Source organism: Bubalus bubalis, chromosome 4 (assembly GCF_019923935.1).
Source record: "Bubalus bubalis isolate 160015118507 breed Murrah chromosome 4, NDDB_SH_1, whole genome shotgun sequence".
Taxonomy (NCBI): Eukaryota; Metazoa; Chordata; class Mammalia; order Artiodactyla; family Bovidae; genus Bubalus; species Bubalus bubalis.
In genome coordinates, this window is record NC_059160.1 from 80,353,236 (window position 1) to 80,369,305 (window position 16,070).

At 36.4% G+C, this 16,070-nt stretch overlaps 1 protein-coding gene across 3 annotated transcripts in view; it reads left to right on the top strand.

Moving 5' to 3' along the window:
* The window catches only part of CNTN1 (contactin 1), a 404,810-nt gene that overhangs the window by 246,643 nt on the left and 142,097 nt on the right, over positions 1 to 16,070 (top strand). For all 3 annotated transcript variants that reach the window (XM_006055954.4, XM_006055956.4, XM_006055955.4), the window contains exons 7-12: positions 818 to 1,024; positions 3,582 to 3,681; positions 3,831 to 4,012; positions 6,940 to 7,064; positions 7,709 to 7,826; positions 12,489 to 12,639. In XM_006055954.4, the coding sequence (XP_006056016.1) occupies positions 818 to 1,024; positions 3,582 to 3,681; positions 3,831 to 4,012; positions 6,940 to 7,064; positions 7,709 to 7,826; positions 12,489 to 12,639 (883 nt within the window). The remainder of the gene's footprint in view (positions 1 to 817; positions 1,025 to 3,581; positions 3,682 to 3,830; positions 4,013 to 6,939; positions 7,065 to 7,708; positions 7,827 to 12,488; positions 12,640 to 16,070) is intronic.

Consider the following 16,070-nt stretch of genomic DNA (forward strand, 5'->3'; position numbering starts at 1 on the left):
ACTGAGAAATATGTATCACCCAGCGTTCCCTCTTATGCATTACTGCTGTGCATGACTACTGGAATGTCATCCCTCAAAATATAAAGGGGAGATCCGAATGGAAAACTGGGAAAAGCAGCAATTTAATGAGGAAATTCAACTTTTGGCCTAACCAGCCAGTATGCTTAGCGAAAGGAATTTACAACAGTTAAAAGTTACCATATGATCTGCTTCCTAATATTTAAGAAAACAAGTAAAATGCCTTTTTTTCTTTTCTGTAGTTTTTACTTTTTAATGTAGCCAGAATAGGCTGCATAAACTCATTTCTAAATCTGTCATGTATAATAGGAGAATAAAAAGATATAAAGCCACAGTACAGTTGACTTTATCTTTTAAATGCAGTAGGGAAGATGGAATTTGAAGTTATTAGACCTGGATTCAAAATCCTAATTCTACTTAGTCATGAAATTCTAAGCAAGTCATTTAAACTGAGTTGCATTTAGCCCATAATTAATTAAAAGAATAATGGTAATTCATGAATAATTGAGAAATAGATATTATTGCTTAATATCACTTTATATTCAAACTACGGTAGCTTTTAGAAAATTTGTGCTGTTTATCTTGGCCTACTTCCAACATTTACTCTACAAAAGCCTAGATTAGATTATGTGCTAGTTTATTTCTAGAAAATAAGACTTTTCCTTTTGGAGAAGAGCTTAAAACTGAGTCAATAATATTTGAAAAGCCTAGATTAAGTTACGAACTAGCTTACTACTAGAAAACAAAATCTTTGCTTTTGGAGGGAGTTTAATACTTAGACAACAATATTTTCTTCTAGATGATCTTAGCTACCGCTGGCTTCTAAATGAATTTCCTGTATTTATCACAATGGATAAACGAAGATTTGTGTCTCAGACAAATGGCAATCTCTACATTGCTAACGTTGAGGCATCTGACAAAGGCAACTATTCTTGCTTTGTTTCCAGTCCCTCTATTACAAAGAGTGTGTTCAGCAAATTTATCCCACTCATTCCACTACCTGAACGTAAGTATATTTGTTCTCTGTTTTTGTAAGGTTGTCTACTTATGGCATACTTATAATAATGAAAAGAAATTTCCAGTGGGCAAACCAGCTGACTGCTTCACCAGGACAAATAGAGGACATATACTTTGAAAGTCTTGGTTTTTCCTTAGATTTTCACCTAGAGAAGATTTACATCATAAAGTGTCCTAAGGTGGTTGAGTTTGAATTGGTTGCCTCCAGTTCAGTGAATGTATAGAAACCCGATTGATTTACTAGCAAAATGCCAATATATTGGTTATAAATGGGAATCACCACCATCTGTTTTTTGTTTCATGGTCAGTCCTACTTCTTAGTCAATTCATGAAAGTGAATGAATGATTATATCAAAACAAGCTGCAGTGATTACAGAATTAGGGTGGAAGGAAAGGCAATCAGATCATTTTTTATTTTTAAGGAATTATTTACATGAAGCAAATAAGTATAAAAATTGCCTTTCTATTGTAAGTAGTGTAGGGTATGACTACTGTGGAACCATCTTGAATGACAGTTAAGAGTTAATACACTCTTAACGGGCCTTTCCCCAGGCTTCAGTTGAATGAACTTAAATCAGAATACAATATGTTTTCTTACTTCAGGTTATTTTTATCTCAGTCCTCCTGCAACACTCATATCACTGAATTCAAGCTTCTAAGGAAATACTGGTTCTGTTGTTGGCAGACTTAAATTTGGGTCTTACCTCTAAGTTTTGTATAATAATGGTGGCAAGTCTATCATATCACAGACATTCTATTATTATTCTCAAGATAGCAGTCACATGGTTAGTATTCAACAAACATCTTATTATCTGGCTTTTTTTTAACCCTCTCAAATCTTAGGAAATACTCTCACCACTACTTCACGGAGTGAAAAGGAACCATCATGTGGAAACTTCCCTCATTTTCATCCCTCAAAATTCAGTGCTTCTTACTTTCTTTCTCAGTGGAAAAAGTGTTTTTCCTGCTGCTCAAGCTAATTGCTGCAGCTGCTCTGATTCACATTCCATTTGTTTCATTTAAGGATGTCATTGCATCACTCTTTCTTTTCTGAGTCTTTAAACTCTCCTCCATTTGTTTCCCTCTGCATATTCTTTTGTATTCAATGCAAACAGTCTTGAGTAATCAAAACCACTTGTTATTTGCTAAATCCAAAAGACATTTTCAGATCTGATTCTGTATGAAATTTGACCCTTGTTGATCTCTTCTGCCTCTCTTGAAATCTCCTTTCTTTTCCTATTTTTTGACTATTTCTGCCTCTGCTTATTTCCCAGCTGCCTCAGTGACAACCTCTATGCAGTATCTTTCATCAGATCATCCTCATTCTCATATTTCTTTCCAATCTTTGTCTAGATAGTCTCATTCATTTATACCTTTATTTCACTAGAAGCTCTATGTGCTGACTCCAGATTCACTTCTCCAAAACTTTTCCCTAATCCTACCTACATCCTGGGCCTAACACACAGAAGCTTCTCAAGAGTGTTAAATTTGAAATATTCCAAACACATCTTTCATCTGCTCTCTAAACCTCCTCTACTGGTGTTCTTCATCTCATTGAATAATACTATCATATTTCTCACCGGTAACTCAGGAGAGAATTTTAATCGTCAACTCCTTTCCACTGACATCCTGAGGACAGTGAACACAGCAGTTTTCATTCAAGGACATAAGCACTTGGCAAGTTCGAGGAAAATGTGGAACCCAAAGATAATGATTCAGCAGATCCAGGATGTGACCCAGGAATCTATAGTTTCAATGAGTATCCCAAGTGATTTTAATGAATTGGATTTTATTTATTTATTTATTTTTACCAATACAATATTGTAAAGTAATTAACCTCCAATTAAAGTAAATAAATTTATATTTGAATTGGATTTTTGATCTGTATCTTGGGAAAACATTGATCCAAGGGGCAGTTCTTTTGATTCTGGTTCTAAAACACAACTTGGATCTGTGTTTTCCTTTCTGCTCCCACTGTGACTCTGCCCTTGTTCAGGCCCTCACTTAGAACTCTGACTCTCCGCTATATTTTTCTTCTCCATGTTCCTTCCCTTAAAACTGCCAACAAATCTACTTAAACAAAGGTAAATTTCATATTTAGTCTCTTAACAAATCCTATTAATAGCTAACCATTGAGGAAATTAATCTCAAAATCTTTAATATCAGTTTCAAACCTTCTATATTGTAGATTCAAGTTCATCTTCAACTACATATACTTCAATATCATTTTGATTCCTAGACCTTTTATAATTGCCTGCACACTCCTGAATTTGTGTCAAAATAAGCGATTTCCTCAACTTGAACTGGTCTGGTTCAAATGTCCTCTTTGCCTGAGATTCCCTCAGCCCTTATATATTTCCAACAATCCTCCTTGGCCACCACTTTTTTAGAGCATTTACTATTGATTTGGTTTATATTTCAGGTCTTTGTGTATCTATTTGTCTTTCAAGTGTTCTACAGTATAAAGCACACACTCATGTTATGATTCCAAGCAGTGTATTTAGCCTTTCTGCTCTGCTTGCTAATTTTGGTTTTTCTTAAATTAGGAACAACAAAACCATATCCTGCTGATATTGTAGTTCAGTTCAAGGATGTATATGCATTGATGGGCCAAAACGTGACTTTAGAGTGTTTTGCACTTGGCAAGTGAGTATGCTCACAGTTTTCATTAATGTATATAGAGTTTAAATCTTATATTTTTAGGAAATAAATGTTAAAAATGTTTATCTATAAGCATAGAGTAAATTGACTTTTAAGTGTTGTGGACTATTAGCTCTTGTTATCTTCTATTTAAGTCCTGTTCCTGATATCCGATGGCGAAAAGTCCTAGAACCAATGCCAAGCACAGCTGAGATCAGCACCTCTGGAGCTGTCCTCAAGATCTTCAATATTCAGCTAGAAGATGAAGGCATATATGAATGTGAGGCTGAGAACAATAGAGGAAAGGATAAACACCAGGCAAGAATTTATGTTCAAGGTAGATACGTTGTTTTAATTTTCCACACATGTAATCAATATCTTATTTAAAACCATTTTCTAACTTGAAAACAGCATAAAATGATTAACTTTAAAAATAGTAATGTGTATTACATTGTGAAAAACAATAAAATATTTATGTTTATGCCCAACTAAGTCACAAAAATGAGGAGACAAGTTAGGAATTTATGCCACTGGTATTACAGGAACATGAATGGATCAATAGTAGTGTTCTTGATAATTTTGAGAAAATACAATTCATATGGCTTGTTGACTTTCTTCAGGCTCTTTTTTATTTGTAGAAGCACCTACGCATTATGACATAGTTTAAGCCAGTGATTCACAAACTTTACCATGTTTTAAAATCATCTGGAGGGCTTACTTAAAGACACAAATTGCTGGTTCTCATACTCAAGAGTTTCTGAGTTAGAAGGTCTATTTGGGGTGTGAGAATTTGTATTTATAAAAAATTCTTAGGAGATGTTGATGCTACTTGTCCAGGAGCCACTCTTAGAGAATTATTGGTCTAAGGAAAGTTTTTCTTTGATACAATTTTTTGATACAAGTATTTAATTGAAATAAGCTTTATTTGGGAGGAGAGAATATAGTTTCTCAGTCAATGCTTAAAACTTCGCATACTGAAATCCTCCCTACAGTGTTCTCCAATGTGAAATTTGCAGGTCACACCTGAATAAACATCTAAGGCTTTGATAAGGTCATTCACTGAAAGGATGAATGTACACAGAGTACGTCCTCAGAGGCAGACACAGTAGGAGCCAGAAGAGTTAAATATAGGAAATATTTTGTCCTTGAGGGGTTCATACTCTAGTCATACCATATGAAAAACCTCCAAATTTATATAGTCATACACAGTCAAATAAATATATCTCTAATGTATATAATTATAAAGAAAATTGTGAGTACAATATGGGGATTACATATGATATTGATAAAGCATTTGATAAAGGGGTACCTTAGTCTCATCAAAGGATGGATGATAGGAAAAACTAGAGATGATGCCTGAGCTGAACTGGAATACCAGTAGACTAAAGAGTGTTGTGGCAGTGTCAAGACCAACCCTTACCTCCTACCCCTGGACCCCAGGCCTCTGTCTATAGAGGAATGAAGTAAGCATCTCCAATGACCCAGCACATGCAGCCTCATCACCACCATCTCAGAACGTCCACTAGGATTAGGATTAATTTAACTTTCACCTTGTGCATTTCATTTGCCCTAAGAAGCCCTTGGACCCCAGGGCCGTCTTATGGGCTACACTTTCATACCCACATAGCTCTGCACCTTTCCTACTCAGACTCTATATTCTCTTCATTCCTAACTTCTGACGTCCTTATAATAAGCCTCTAGAACACATAGTCCATCATTATCAGAATCCCCTATATCCGTAACTTTGCACATTCCCTTTATTTATTTATTGCCTGTTTATTTATTTATTTATTTTATTCACATGCCCTTTAGTCTTTGCTGTAACTGACACTGTTTCTACTGCAGACCACGCAAGCAGTGGCTGAATTTTCTTTCACAACCCTCATCCCCAGGTGTGACTTGTACACTTGTCCTCCTTGCTCTTTATTGCCATTGCTAGACTATCTTTCTTTTCCTTTAATCATCTAGTTTATAATCTTATGTCAGGTTACCTTCCCAACCCATTGTTCTAAGATTTTCATTATTAACAACTATCACCACTACAAGTCTTTTCATGACTTCATTCTTGGTGACATAAAATCATGTGGACTATAATAATTTTTCTAACGGTCTTGTGTCTCACTTCCTTTGAACTCCTCCTTCCAATGATCTTGTTCTACAATCTTCCTCAGCAATCCACTCCTAAGGCTGAGGGTTCAGACCTTATTGTTACCAAAAATGCAATCCCTTTACAATCTCAAGTTTAAGTGTTTAAACTCTGATCACCACCTTTCAAGCTTCAATACCCAGATTCCTACAATCCTTTTAATCTACCAGCAACTATAATCAGTTAGTCTTACTCTGTTTTAACTTCCTCTCACTTTCCCTAACTTGGCCATCTCTTTCCTAAACCTGGGTTCAATCATTATCATTTCCCTGCACACCAACTTAGCTCACTCATCTCTCTCCACTTGGTCTTGCTACTTTGGCAAAGAGTCATACTGGAAAACTCTGGCTCTCTGCCTTAGTGTCAGAACCAAGGAACTTGAATATGACTTGAAATGAACACTACCAAACTGATTAGCCTATGTCTAGTTAAACATCACTGCATCACTAACTTTAAATAGGCCCTTAATATTGCTTGGCAACTAGACTATTTTTCTCCAGATTTATTCACTCTCTCATTTTATTAGATGACCATATCATGCCTTCATGGTTTCCATTAAACCCACAGTAATTCCTTCTTCGACCTTCCTCTCAGCTAATAACTTGGCTTCCTAGTTTACAGAGAAAATGGTAGTAATTAAATTAGAACTCTCACAAACTTCTGTTCTGTTTCTACTAACACTTGCATCTCCACCCTTCTCTCTTTTTACTCTGGAGTCAGCTATTCTCTGAGGACAGCACCTCCACTTGTGCACTGGACTCTATCCCTCTTACACAATAGACTGAAACATAATTCTTTCAAACCTTAAATATCAGTTTGAAAGATTTATTAGAAAAAGATCAGTTATTTTAGCGTTATTTATGAATCAGCTTTCCAACAAAACATGCTCACAAATAGAAAAACAATTATAAATTGAATTAGAATTACCTTGTCTCTAATGATGTAAAGCTTACCTACAGACCTATATACAACTTCAATGATTCTGTCATTGATTCTAAGACTCAGAGAGTATCTGATGTATTCTCCAGAAGAAAGTCAAAACTATAAGATTTGTCATCTTGAGTTGATGATGAATGCTGAGACTTGCATTTGCATTTACAATGTTCTTTACTTTTTAGCATTTCCTGAGTGGGTGGAACACATCAATGACACAGAAGTGGATATAGGCAGTGATCTCTACTGGCCTTGTGTGGCCACGGGGAAGCCCATTCCTACCATCCGATGGCTGAAGAATGGATATTCGGTATGTGTGTTCAAGTGCTTTGCAGTTCTTGAGCCTATGTTCAGGTAACATTTCCTATAATCCCGGGAAAAATTAGTGGCATGTAGGCCCTGAAATATAAAAGTTTCCTTTAAAAAAACAACAACAACAACAACAAAAAAGTGAACATAAAGTGTCTTTTTTCAGCTTAAACAGTTTTCTATAATCTTATGTCTACCTTCTCTTTCTCTCTCCTTATTGTCTTTGTTCCACTTCCCCCTTCTTCCTTTGCATCCATCTCCACTACCTGATATTGTCCTCTTTTTCTTACCACTGTTTCCCTGACCCCACAGAAACAGAGGTAAGAGTGAAGGTTCCTACCTTTAGCCCTGGGGACAAGTAGCAGCAGTGGGGTTCTTCTCTACCTTCCCACTGTAATCTCTCAGCTGGGCCGAGAGGGAAAAAGGTGGACTCTCTGCTCTGTAGGATGAATAGAACAAGAGCCATTGGGCATGGTAAGTGGGTTTTACTTCCCCATACCATGAAAACCCCACTCCACTCGACTTAATTAACAGTGGGGGAAAAATAATGTACTTAAAATGGAAGACAACCAAGCCCAAACCCAAATGAAAGCATTTCTGTTAAAGTTTTTCAAGGAGACGTGTTTTACTTTGTGTTCTTTCCAGTACCATAGAGGGGAACTGAGGCTGTATGACGTGACCTTTGAAAACGCTGGCATGTACCAGTGCATAGCTGAAAACACACATGGAGCAATTTACGCAAATGCCGAGTTGAAGATCCTGGGTCAGTATCACTTTCTGTTTCTGTCAACAATCAGCAAGAAAGCAACACATTAAAAAGTATCTTGGGTTATCTAGATTATACTTAATTTCATATTACTTTCTTGAATTAACAGTTTCTTGAATTAGAAATTAAGCATTTCTAAAATGTGGTTTGTATTAGAATGGTATTATTTTCCTTTCATTGAAGAATAGTAAATAAATTGGAAGCAATGTAGAGTATAAAGGTTTTTAAAATGTTTTTAATGGTAAAGCAAACTTTACACATGTCAATTTTTACAAGTCTTGCTTTCTCCTATGTCTGGGCAACTAAACACTGCCAGAACATCGCACAGTACAGCTGCTCCCTCAGTGCCTGTGAGGCAGCCTCAGAGAGTCTTTGGCACTCAGTAGCTTTATCAGTCCCTGGGTTTCATATCCTACAATTGCTGTTCAAAACCTTCAGCACATTCCTCAGTCCCCTTACCCCACACTGAGTTTCTTCTTCATGAATATTGAAAATCATGGAGATAAAATGTTTCAACTTCCTATCCCTCATTCAAAATTATCTGAATCTTTACTATACTTGTCCTTTAGATACTCTTTATCCAGAGGATGATGTATACGTCCTCTTGTCCAAAAATAATCCCTTTACCTCTGTACTCAACACACAGCCCTTCTCTTTGTGTGTGTGTGTGTGAGTGTGTAAATGTGTATGTGCATATCTCTCAAGATGCCTCTCTTTCTGAGCATGTTTTCCTCTCGAATTCTCCTCTCCTTTGTGTTTAGTGACTCAATGCTGATACTTCCTATATTATTTCTTCTTGATCACTTCATTTTTTCCTTTTCATCCCTTCCTTTGCTCAGTTGAAATTGCTGTTTTCCAGAGTTCCATTCCTCTGTCTGCATTCCATTTTCTTCCTCATTCTTTCACATATTCTATAATATTATTCCTGAATTATTATTATTTTGAAATTAAAATTATCCTGGATGATATCTTCTTCTCCCATTAACTGTCAATGACCCCTTGATGTAAATCTCTGGGTCAGATTTTTATCCTCAGCTTCTATCTCAGTGTGAAAACTTCTTAGCAGAAATGGTCATCTGGGTAAATTCATAGATATCCAAAACTTAGCATGTCTGAAATTAAAGTCATTATTTCTCATTCATCCACACATTTTCCTCTTGAAATGTTTACTGTTCTATAGAATGAAACAATCCATTACATCCTTTTCCCCTATTATATCTATTAAATTTCTCATTTTTACCCTATATATCTTTCTGAGATTTTTTTTTACATTCTTATTTTCATTACAACTACCTTAAATAGCACCTTACTATATCATGCCTTTTTCATACTACTTGAAGTGGCTATCATTGAGTTTAGTTATATTTCAAGTAATTAATCCAGATGAGCAGGCTTCCTCTTGTGGATATGATTACTGAAAAGATAAAGCAATAACTCCGGAGAAGGCAATGGCACCCCACTCCAGTACTCTTGCCTGGAAAATCCCATGGGTGGAGGAGCCTGGTAGGCTGCAGTCCATGAGGTCGCTAAGAGTCGGACACAACTGAGTGACTTCACTTTCAGTTTTCACTTTCATGCATTAGAGAAGGAAATGACAACCCACTCCAGTGTTCTTCCCTGGAGAATCCCAGGGACAGGGGAGCCTGGTGGGCTGCCGTCTGTGGGGTCACACAGAGTCAGACACAACTGAAGCAACTTAGCAGCAGCAGCAGCAGCAAAGCAGTAACTCAGTGCAGCCTATTTGATTTTTGCTACACCAAAGGTTAGTTCTTTAAAACAGTTGTACCACTACAAATTGAGTGACACTAAAAGAATGTGAAAGGCAGTGAAATAATAATAAGAAAGTATTAAAGAAAACTATCTTTTAAAAGAGTTGAGGCCTTCTTAATTTTAACTTTCCCTGATTCTTCTTAAATTTTAAGGATCATATTCCATTTCTTCCCCTTAAAGTCAAAATTCCTTACTAATATATTCAATCTAGCTTCTTTGGGTATCAAGCAGATGTTTAGGCTTAGGCTTCATACTGTATCACTTTGGTGAAAAGTACAAAGAAATCATTTGACTTTTAGAGAAGATATGAGGTGAGTTTCAATTATTTCCCAAATGTAAACTCTTTTGTTTTCTGTTGTAATTTCTTCTTTTTAAAAAAATCAGTTTATCAGTTTTTTAATCGGAGGATAATTACTTTACAATACTATGATGGTTTTTGCAACACATACACATAAATTGGCATACATATGTACCCCCCATCCTGAGCCCCCCTTCAACCTCGCTCTCTATCACATCCCTCTGGGTTTTCCCAGAGCACCAGCTTTGGGTGACCGTAATTGTTATACATTACAAAATGATAAGAAAATACAACAGTTCAGATTGAAAGATCTCTTTGTCTTCAAGCCAAAAATCTTCCAATCATTGAATGTCTATTAATGTAGTAATTAAGCAAACTGAGCATTTTGAGATTGAGATCAGTTCCTGGGCATCTTTATATTTGTTTCAATATTTTTTTTTGTTTATTGCCTGTAGAAATGGTGTTTCTCATTCTTCTTTCTTGAGTTATTTAGTTAACTTTTATTTATCTATGAAATGATTATTGAGTTTGCTGTACCATATATTAGTCTATAATAAGCTCAATAAAGAGCAAAGAGAATATACATACATACCTATGTATATATATATGTGTGTGTGTGTATACACATATATATGAACATAGTCTAGATTCTGTCACTAGAAATTCAAATATTACATAAGCATGAAGTCATTCTAATGACTGGACAAAAGCAACTATTTTATTAAAAGTAAACTGATTCAAGAAAAATTCTCATTTTATAGATGAATTTAGGCTTTTTAAATATAATTCTATTACATTTTCTCTCATTTTACAAACAATATGTTACCCATAATATTTATTGAACCTAGACAGAGTACCCGGAGAAGGCAATGGCACCCCACTCCAGTACTCTTGCCTGGAAAATCCCATGGATGGAGGACCCTGGTAGGCTGCAGTCCGTGGGGTCGCTAAGAGTCAGACATGACTGAGAGACTTCACTTTCACTTTTCATTTTCATGCACTGGAGAAGGAAATGGCAACCCACTCCAGTGTTCTTGCCTGTAGAATCTCAGGGATGGTGGAGCCTGATGGGCTGCCGTCTATGGGGTCACACAGAGTCGGACACAACTGAAGCGACTTAGCAGCAGCAGCAGCAGCAGACAGAGTACCACATGCTGTGTTAGGTATACAACACAAGTTGGTTGTTTACTTATATATTTATTGCCAATTATAAGACACAAACTATAAGAACAATGGAATAACCTAAATCTTTTCCGTAAGAAATGTATTCCTCAGAGTACGTTCCTCACTTCCTAGAAGTGCTGAATTTCAGGTTCACTCCAGACCTACTGAGATCTCAGCAGCATTTTTACTGAGATCCTCCGATGGTTCTGATGCTCAGATAAAATTTGAGAATCATGGAACTAGATGATGAAGCACTAAGACTTGGATAAAGATATACTTAGACTCAGAAAAAGCTGTAGAAAGGACAGTTACAGATCACTGGAATATGTGGAAATAGAAGGAATTCCCCCAGAGTCTGGGGGAAGATGAAGAGATTGAGAAATGAGCTAGATGTGGAGACACTAAAGAAAGTGAGACATCATTAAGTAAGTGGTTTTAGGCTCTAACCTGTTTTCATAATTATTGTTCTATACTTTGAGGTAAGGAGATGTATCATGTACTCCTCAGTTAATTGAAAACATCATTCCCATAGCTGTTTGTAGGTTGGTCTTAAATGCAGGGGTTTCTGTTTATTAAGGCATCTCATAGTGTCTGCACATAGTTGGTGCTCAATAAATGTTTGTATAATGAAGGAGGAATCTTATAGTTTACTGAAAAGAGCATGCTTGTGAATTAGATGGAACTAGATTCAAATCTAACTCCCATCTGATAACCCTCTGCCTGTTGTACCTTTGGCAAGTTCCATAATCTTAATAGATATTAGTTTTCTCACTTGTAAACTAGAGACTGTTCAAAGTGTGTTTAAAGAATACTAATTATAAATATGTGTCAGCATTAAAAATGGTGCTCAATTTCCTCCAGGCTTTCACTTAACTTCCCTTGTGAAATTGAGTCAAGAAAATTGAATTAGATGTTACCTTAAAAATTATACAGCATTTGACTGCAATTAAAATTTATAATAATCCAGTTATCACCAAGAATTGCATATTTAAAATGGGCAAGATTTGATAAATAAAATATACCTTAGTGAAGTTATTAAAGCAAAGAAAAACTACTAGTATTATGTATGGAATGTCTGTTGGTCATAGTGGATAATATTTGGTGAGATTAATCCTTTCTGGCTTCCCAAGTGGCTCAGTGGTAAAGAATCCACCTGCCAATGCAGGAGACCCAGGTTTGATCCCTGGGTTGGGAAGATCCCCTGAAGAAGGAAATGGCAACCCACTCCAGTATTCTTGCCTGGGAAACCCCATGGACAGAGAATCCGGTGGGCTACAGTCCATGGGGTCACAAAAATCAGACACAATGACCAACAGCAACAATCCTTTCTATTGATTATTAATCAAAAGGAAATAAAAAGTGCTATAGTATAGAAGAATTTTTTTCTTTTTACCAAAAAAAGAAAATAACTAGTTCTTTCTTTTTAGCTTTGGCTCCAACTTTTGAAATGAATCCTATGAAGAAAAAGATCCTGGCTGCTAAGGGAGGACGGGTTATAATTGAATGCAAACCCAAAGCTGCACCCAAACCAAAATTTTTGTGGAGTAAAGGCACAGAGCGGCTTGTCAATAGCAGCAGGTTAGTCCAGAATGCGCTTCAGTATTCAGAAAAGCTTACTTTGTAAAGAACCTGTTTTCACATTCATAATGTAAATATTTTTGTTCTAACTTTTCTCCACAGATGATATCACAGTTCTAAGGTAAACCAAAATACTTACCCATCACTGTCCCTATCTATTATAAACATTTAAACATCTACAATTTATAAGGATATTTTAAAAGTGAGGCCCAGAGATTTGTGATAAATTGCCCGACTTCAAAAGTAATTAACAATGGGAAATAGAACAGAATCTAATTTTTTCCCTAACAAGCACATCTATAGCCATTCATATTTGATTTAATTTTATGTGATTAGTCTATTAAACATTTCAGTGGGGAAATAAAAGGTGATTTCAAAGTACAAGTCACCTCTTCCCATCTTCCAAAGTGAACAGGAACTTCTAATCTTCCTAACTACCTATCAGTATTTTAGAGGCTTTGGGATAAAACATAAAGCATATAGCTTGCATAGATTATTTGCATAAAAGCCAAACTGAATGGTTTTTATAAGTTTCCCAGAAGAAGTTATGATTATATTGAGTACTAAAGTATGGGGAGAAGCAAGTCACGCTGGGAAATAAGAGAAGTGGGATATGAAGGTTGAGGAGCAAGAAATATTTCATTCAAGGGAGTGTAGTATGTGCAAAGGCACTAAGGCAGAGGGCAGAGGATGTATAAAGATTGTAAGAACTAAAATCAGTGTGGCTGTCTTTAGAGGAAAATGAAGAGTGTTAAGGGATGACACATAGTAAGCCAGATGATCAGCAATGTTTTTTGTGCTGAGGGACTTGGCTTCATCTACGAGTAATGGAAATCTGTCTAGAGGCCTAAATAAGGGAGGGGGAAAGTAGCCTTTGCTTTAAAAAATATTCCGGCAAAAATGTAAAATATAAATCTTCTTATAATAATCCAATAAAGAATGTAAGATGGATGCTACCATCTCCATTTTTATATACCTAAAGCCTGGAAGGAGAAGGCAATGGCACCCCACTCCAGTACTCTTGCCTGGAAAATCCCATGGACAGAGGAGCCTAGTGGGCTGCAGTCCATGGGGTCATGAAGAGTCAGACACAACTGAGCGACTTCACTTTCACGCATTGGAGAAGGAAATGGCAACCCACTCCAGTGTTCTTGCCTGGAGAATCCCAGGGACGGGGGAGCCTGGTGGGCTGCCATCTATGGGGTCGCACAGAGTCGGACACGACTGAAGCGACTTAGCAGCAGCAGCAGCAAAGCCTGGAAAGGTTTAAGTAACCTTCTGAAAATATCTCAAGTGATCTCTAAGCTAGAACTTTGAACTTGTGCCATGTTGATATGAAATGAACGTATTTCTCTTGTTAGGATAATCGCAGGTATGACTGTGTATACGACAGAAATGGAGTGGGAAGGGGTAGGCAGGGACAGCAGCTGTTTCCCAGAACACATTAACTTTTATAGTTAATATGTTTAACTAAGAGTTATTAAGACTTTAACAAAATAATACCTGAAGAATTAGTGTTAAAGGAAAAGTCAACTTATGCAATATAGCATTGAAACTTTAGCAGTCAGACGAAGAATGATACAGACCGTAATCTAAAGGTAGTTCCATTCTCAGGTATTCACTACTACAACAGCCTGGGGCATGGCGTTCCCTATTGGCTGCACCGTTAGCTCTCTCTCCTTAATGAAGAAAATTTTGCTCTGATTCCTATGAGGACTCATGTCATAGGCCTCTGCAACCATGGATTTCTCAGAACCATGCTTCATGGATTATACTGAGATAATTTTGGCAACAAGTGACTAATTTATTAAAGACCATGTGGTTCCTGGCTTCTGCGACTGTTTATATCATATTTTCTAAAAATAAGACATATATTTCACTTGTATATGAAATCTAAAATATGACACAAATGAACTTACTTACAAAACAGAAACAGACTCACAGACACAGAGAAAAGACTTGTTGCCAAGGAGGAGGAGGTTGGAGGAGGGATGGGTTGGGAGTTTGGGATTAGTAGATGCAAACTATTATATACAGACTGGATAAACAACAAGGTCCTACTGTAAAGCACAGAATAGTCAATATCCTGTAATAGCCAGAATGGAAAACAATTTTAAAGGTTTATAAAATAAAGTAAAAATCCAGGGACAGATAATCCAATAATGACTCTAAGTGCAAACATTATATAATAAAGTTATATAATAATATACAAAGTATTAATATATGTAATATAAATCATGTATGATATATAATAATATATGTGATATTAATATAGTATGAATTAGACGTAAAAGTTATAAGAAATGAGTTTTTGGTCTCCTGGCTCTAAGGAAGAGGCAGACAGGCAGAGGGAATAGATTTAAGTTCTGTTAGTATGAAAGATTTAGTTTACATTCATAGAAGAATTTCCTAAGCAGTAATTTATACAGAAGCTTTCACTAAGAGAGGTTTTACAATATCTTTGTTTGAAAGTTTCTAAAAATAAAATATGTTTGTATTTCTCTGTAACTGTGGAAATAACAGTCTGTTCTAACTTCCAAGTCTGAAGTTCTGAGGTCACTTTCCTGGAAGATCTGGACTCATATCTTTCAGGCTTGTGACTTGTCTAAGTCTATCTCACAGTGGTTTAAACATCATTTACAGTGGTGTGTAGACAGCCACTGCTTCAGTCAGACTCCATGTAGTTCATATATTCAAAATCAGCTTGTTTGAGTGCCTCTTCATTGTTCCATGTCTCCCTCCTTAAGGAGTTTCTGGAAAATAGTATTTTTTTTTTGTTTTTTCCTAATGAATATATAAACGTTAATCGATATGTTACCTAGTTGGAGACAGGACTAAAAACAAAACAGATAAAAATTCATGACATCTAATGCAAAGATAGATAAATAAGTAAAACTGAAGTACTTTTCTGATGAAATATGTATTAGGAAGAAAAATTCTGGGAACAAGGATAGCATGAGGAATGCCAGGACAGTAGCAGAGCCATGTGTGCCTGTGTGCATGTCGTAATATCTGGAGTTATAAGGCAAAGCTTTCCTGAAGGTGCCACTGGGGGAAACCCTGAAGAATGTAGGAAATGAACTGTGAAATTGTACTGGGCCTGAAAGGACAATTTGAGGACTGTGGCCCTTACTATGCATGAGGTGGAAAAGTCACTGGAGGGTCCTGAGCTGTGGAGTGACATCAGTGAGCCAGAGAGTGATGTGATATTAGTTATATGACATATCTTCATGTCTGGCTGACATGTGGGAAAGGAGACTGTGGAGAGACAAGGATGGCAGCAGGAAGATAGGATTACTGTGATAGTCCAAGAAAAAGATGAAGATTGCTTCCCAAAACAATTTGATGTTGGGAAAGAATGTTCTAAACAAAGGCAGAATGTTTCATCTTTTAAAAGTCTCTGTCAAGGAATTTATATAAAATGTTAATGA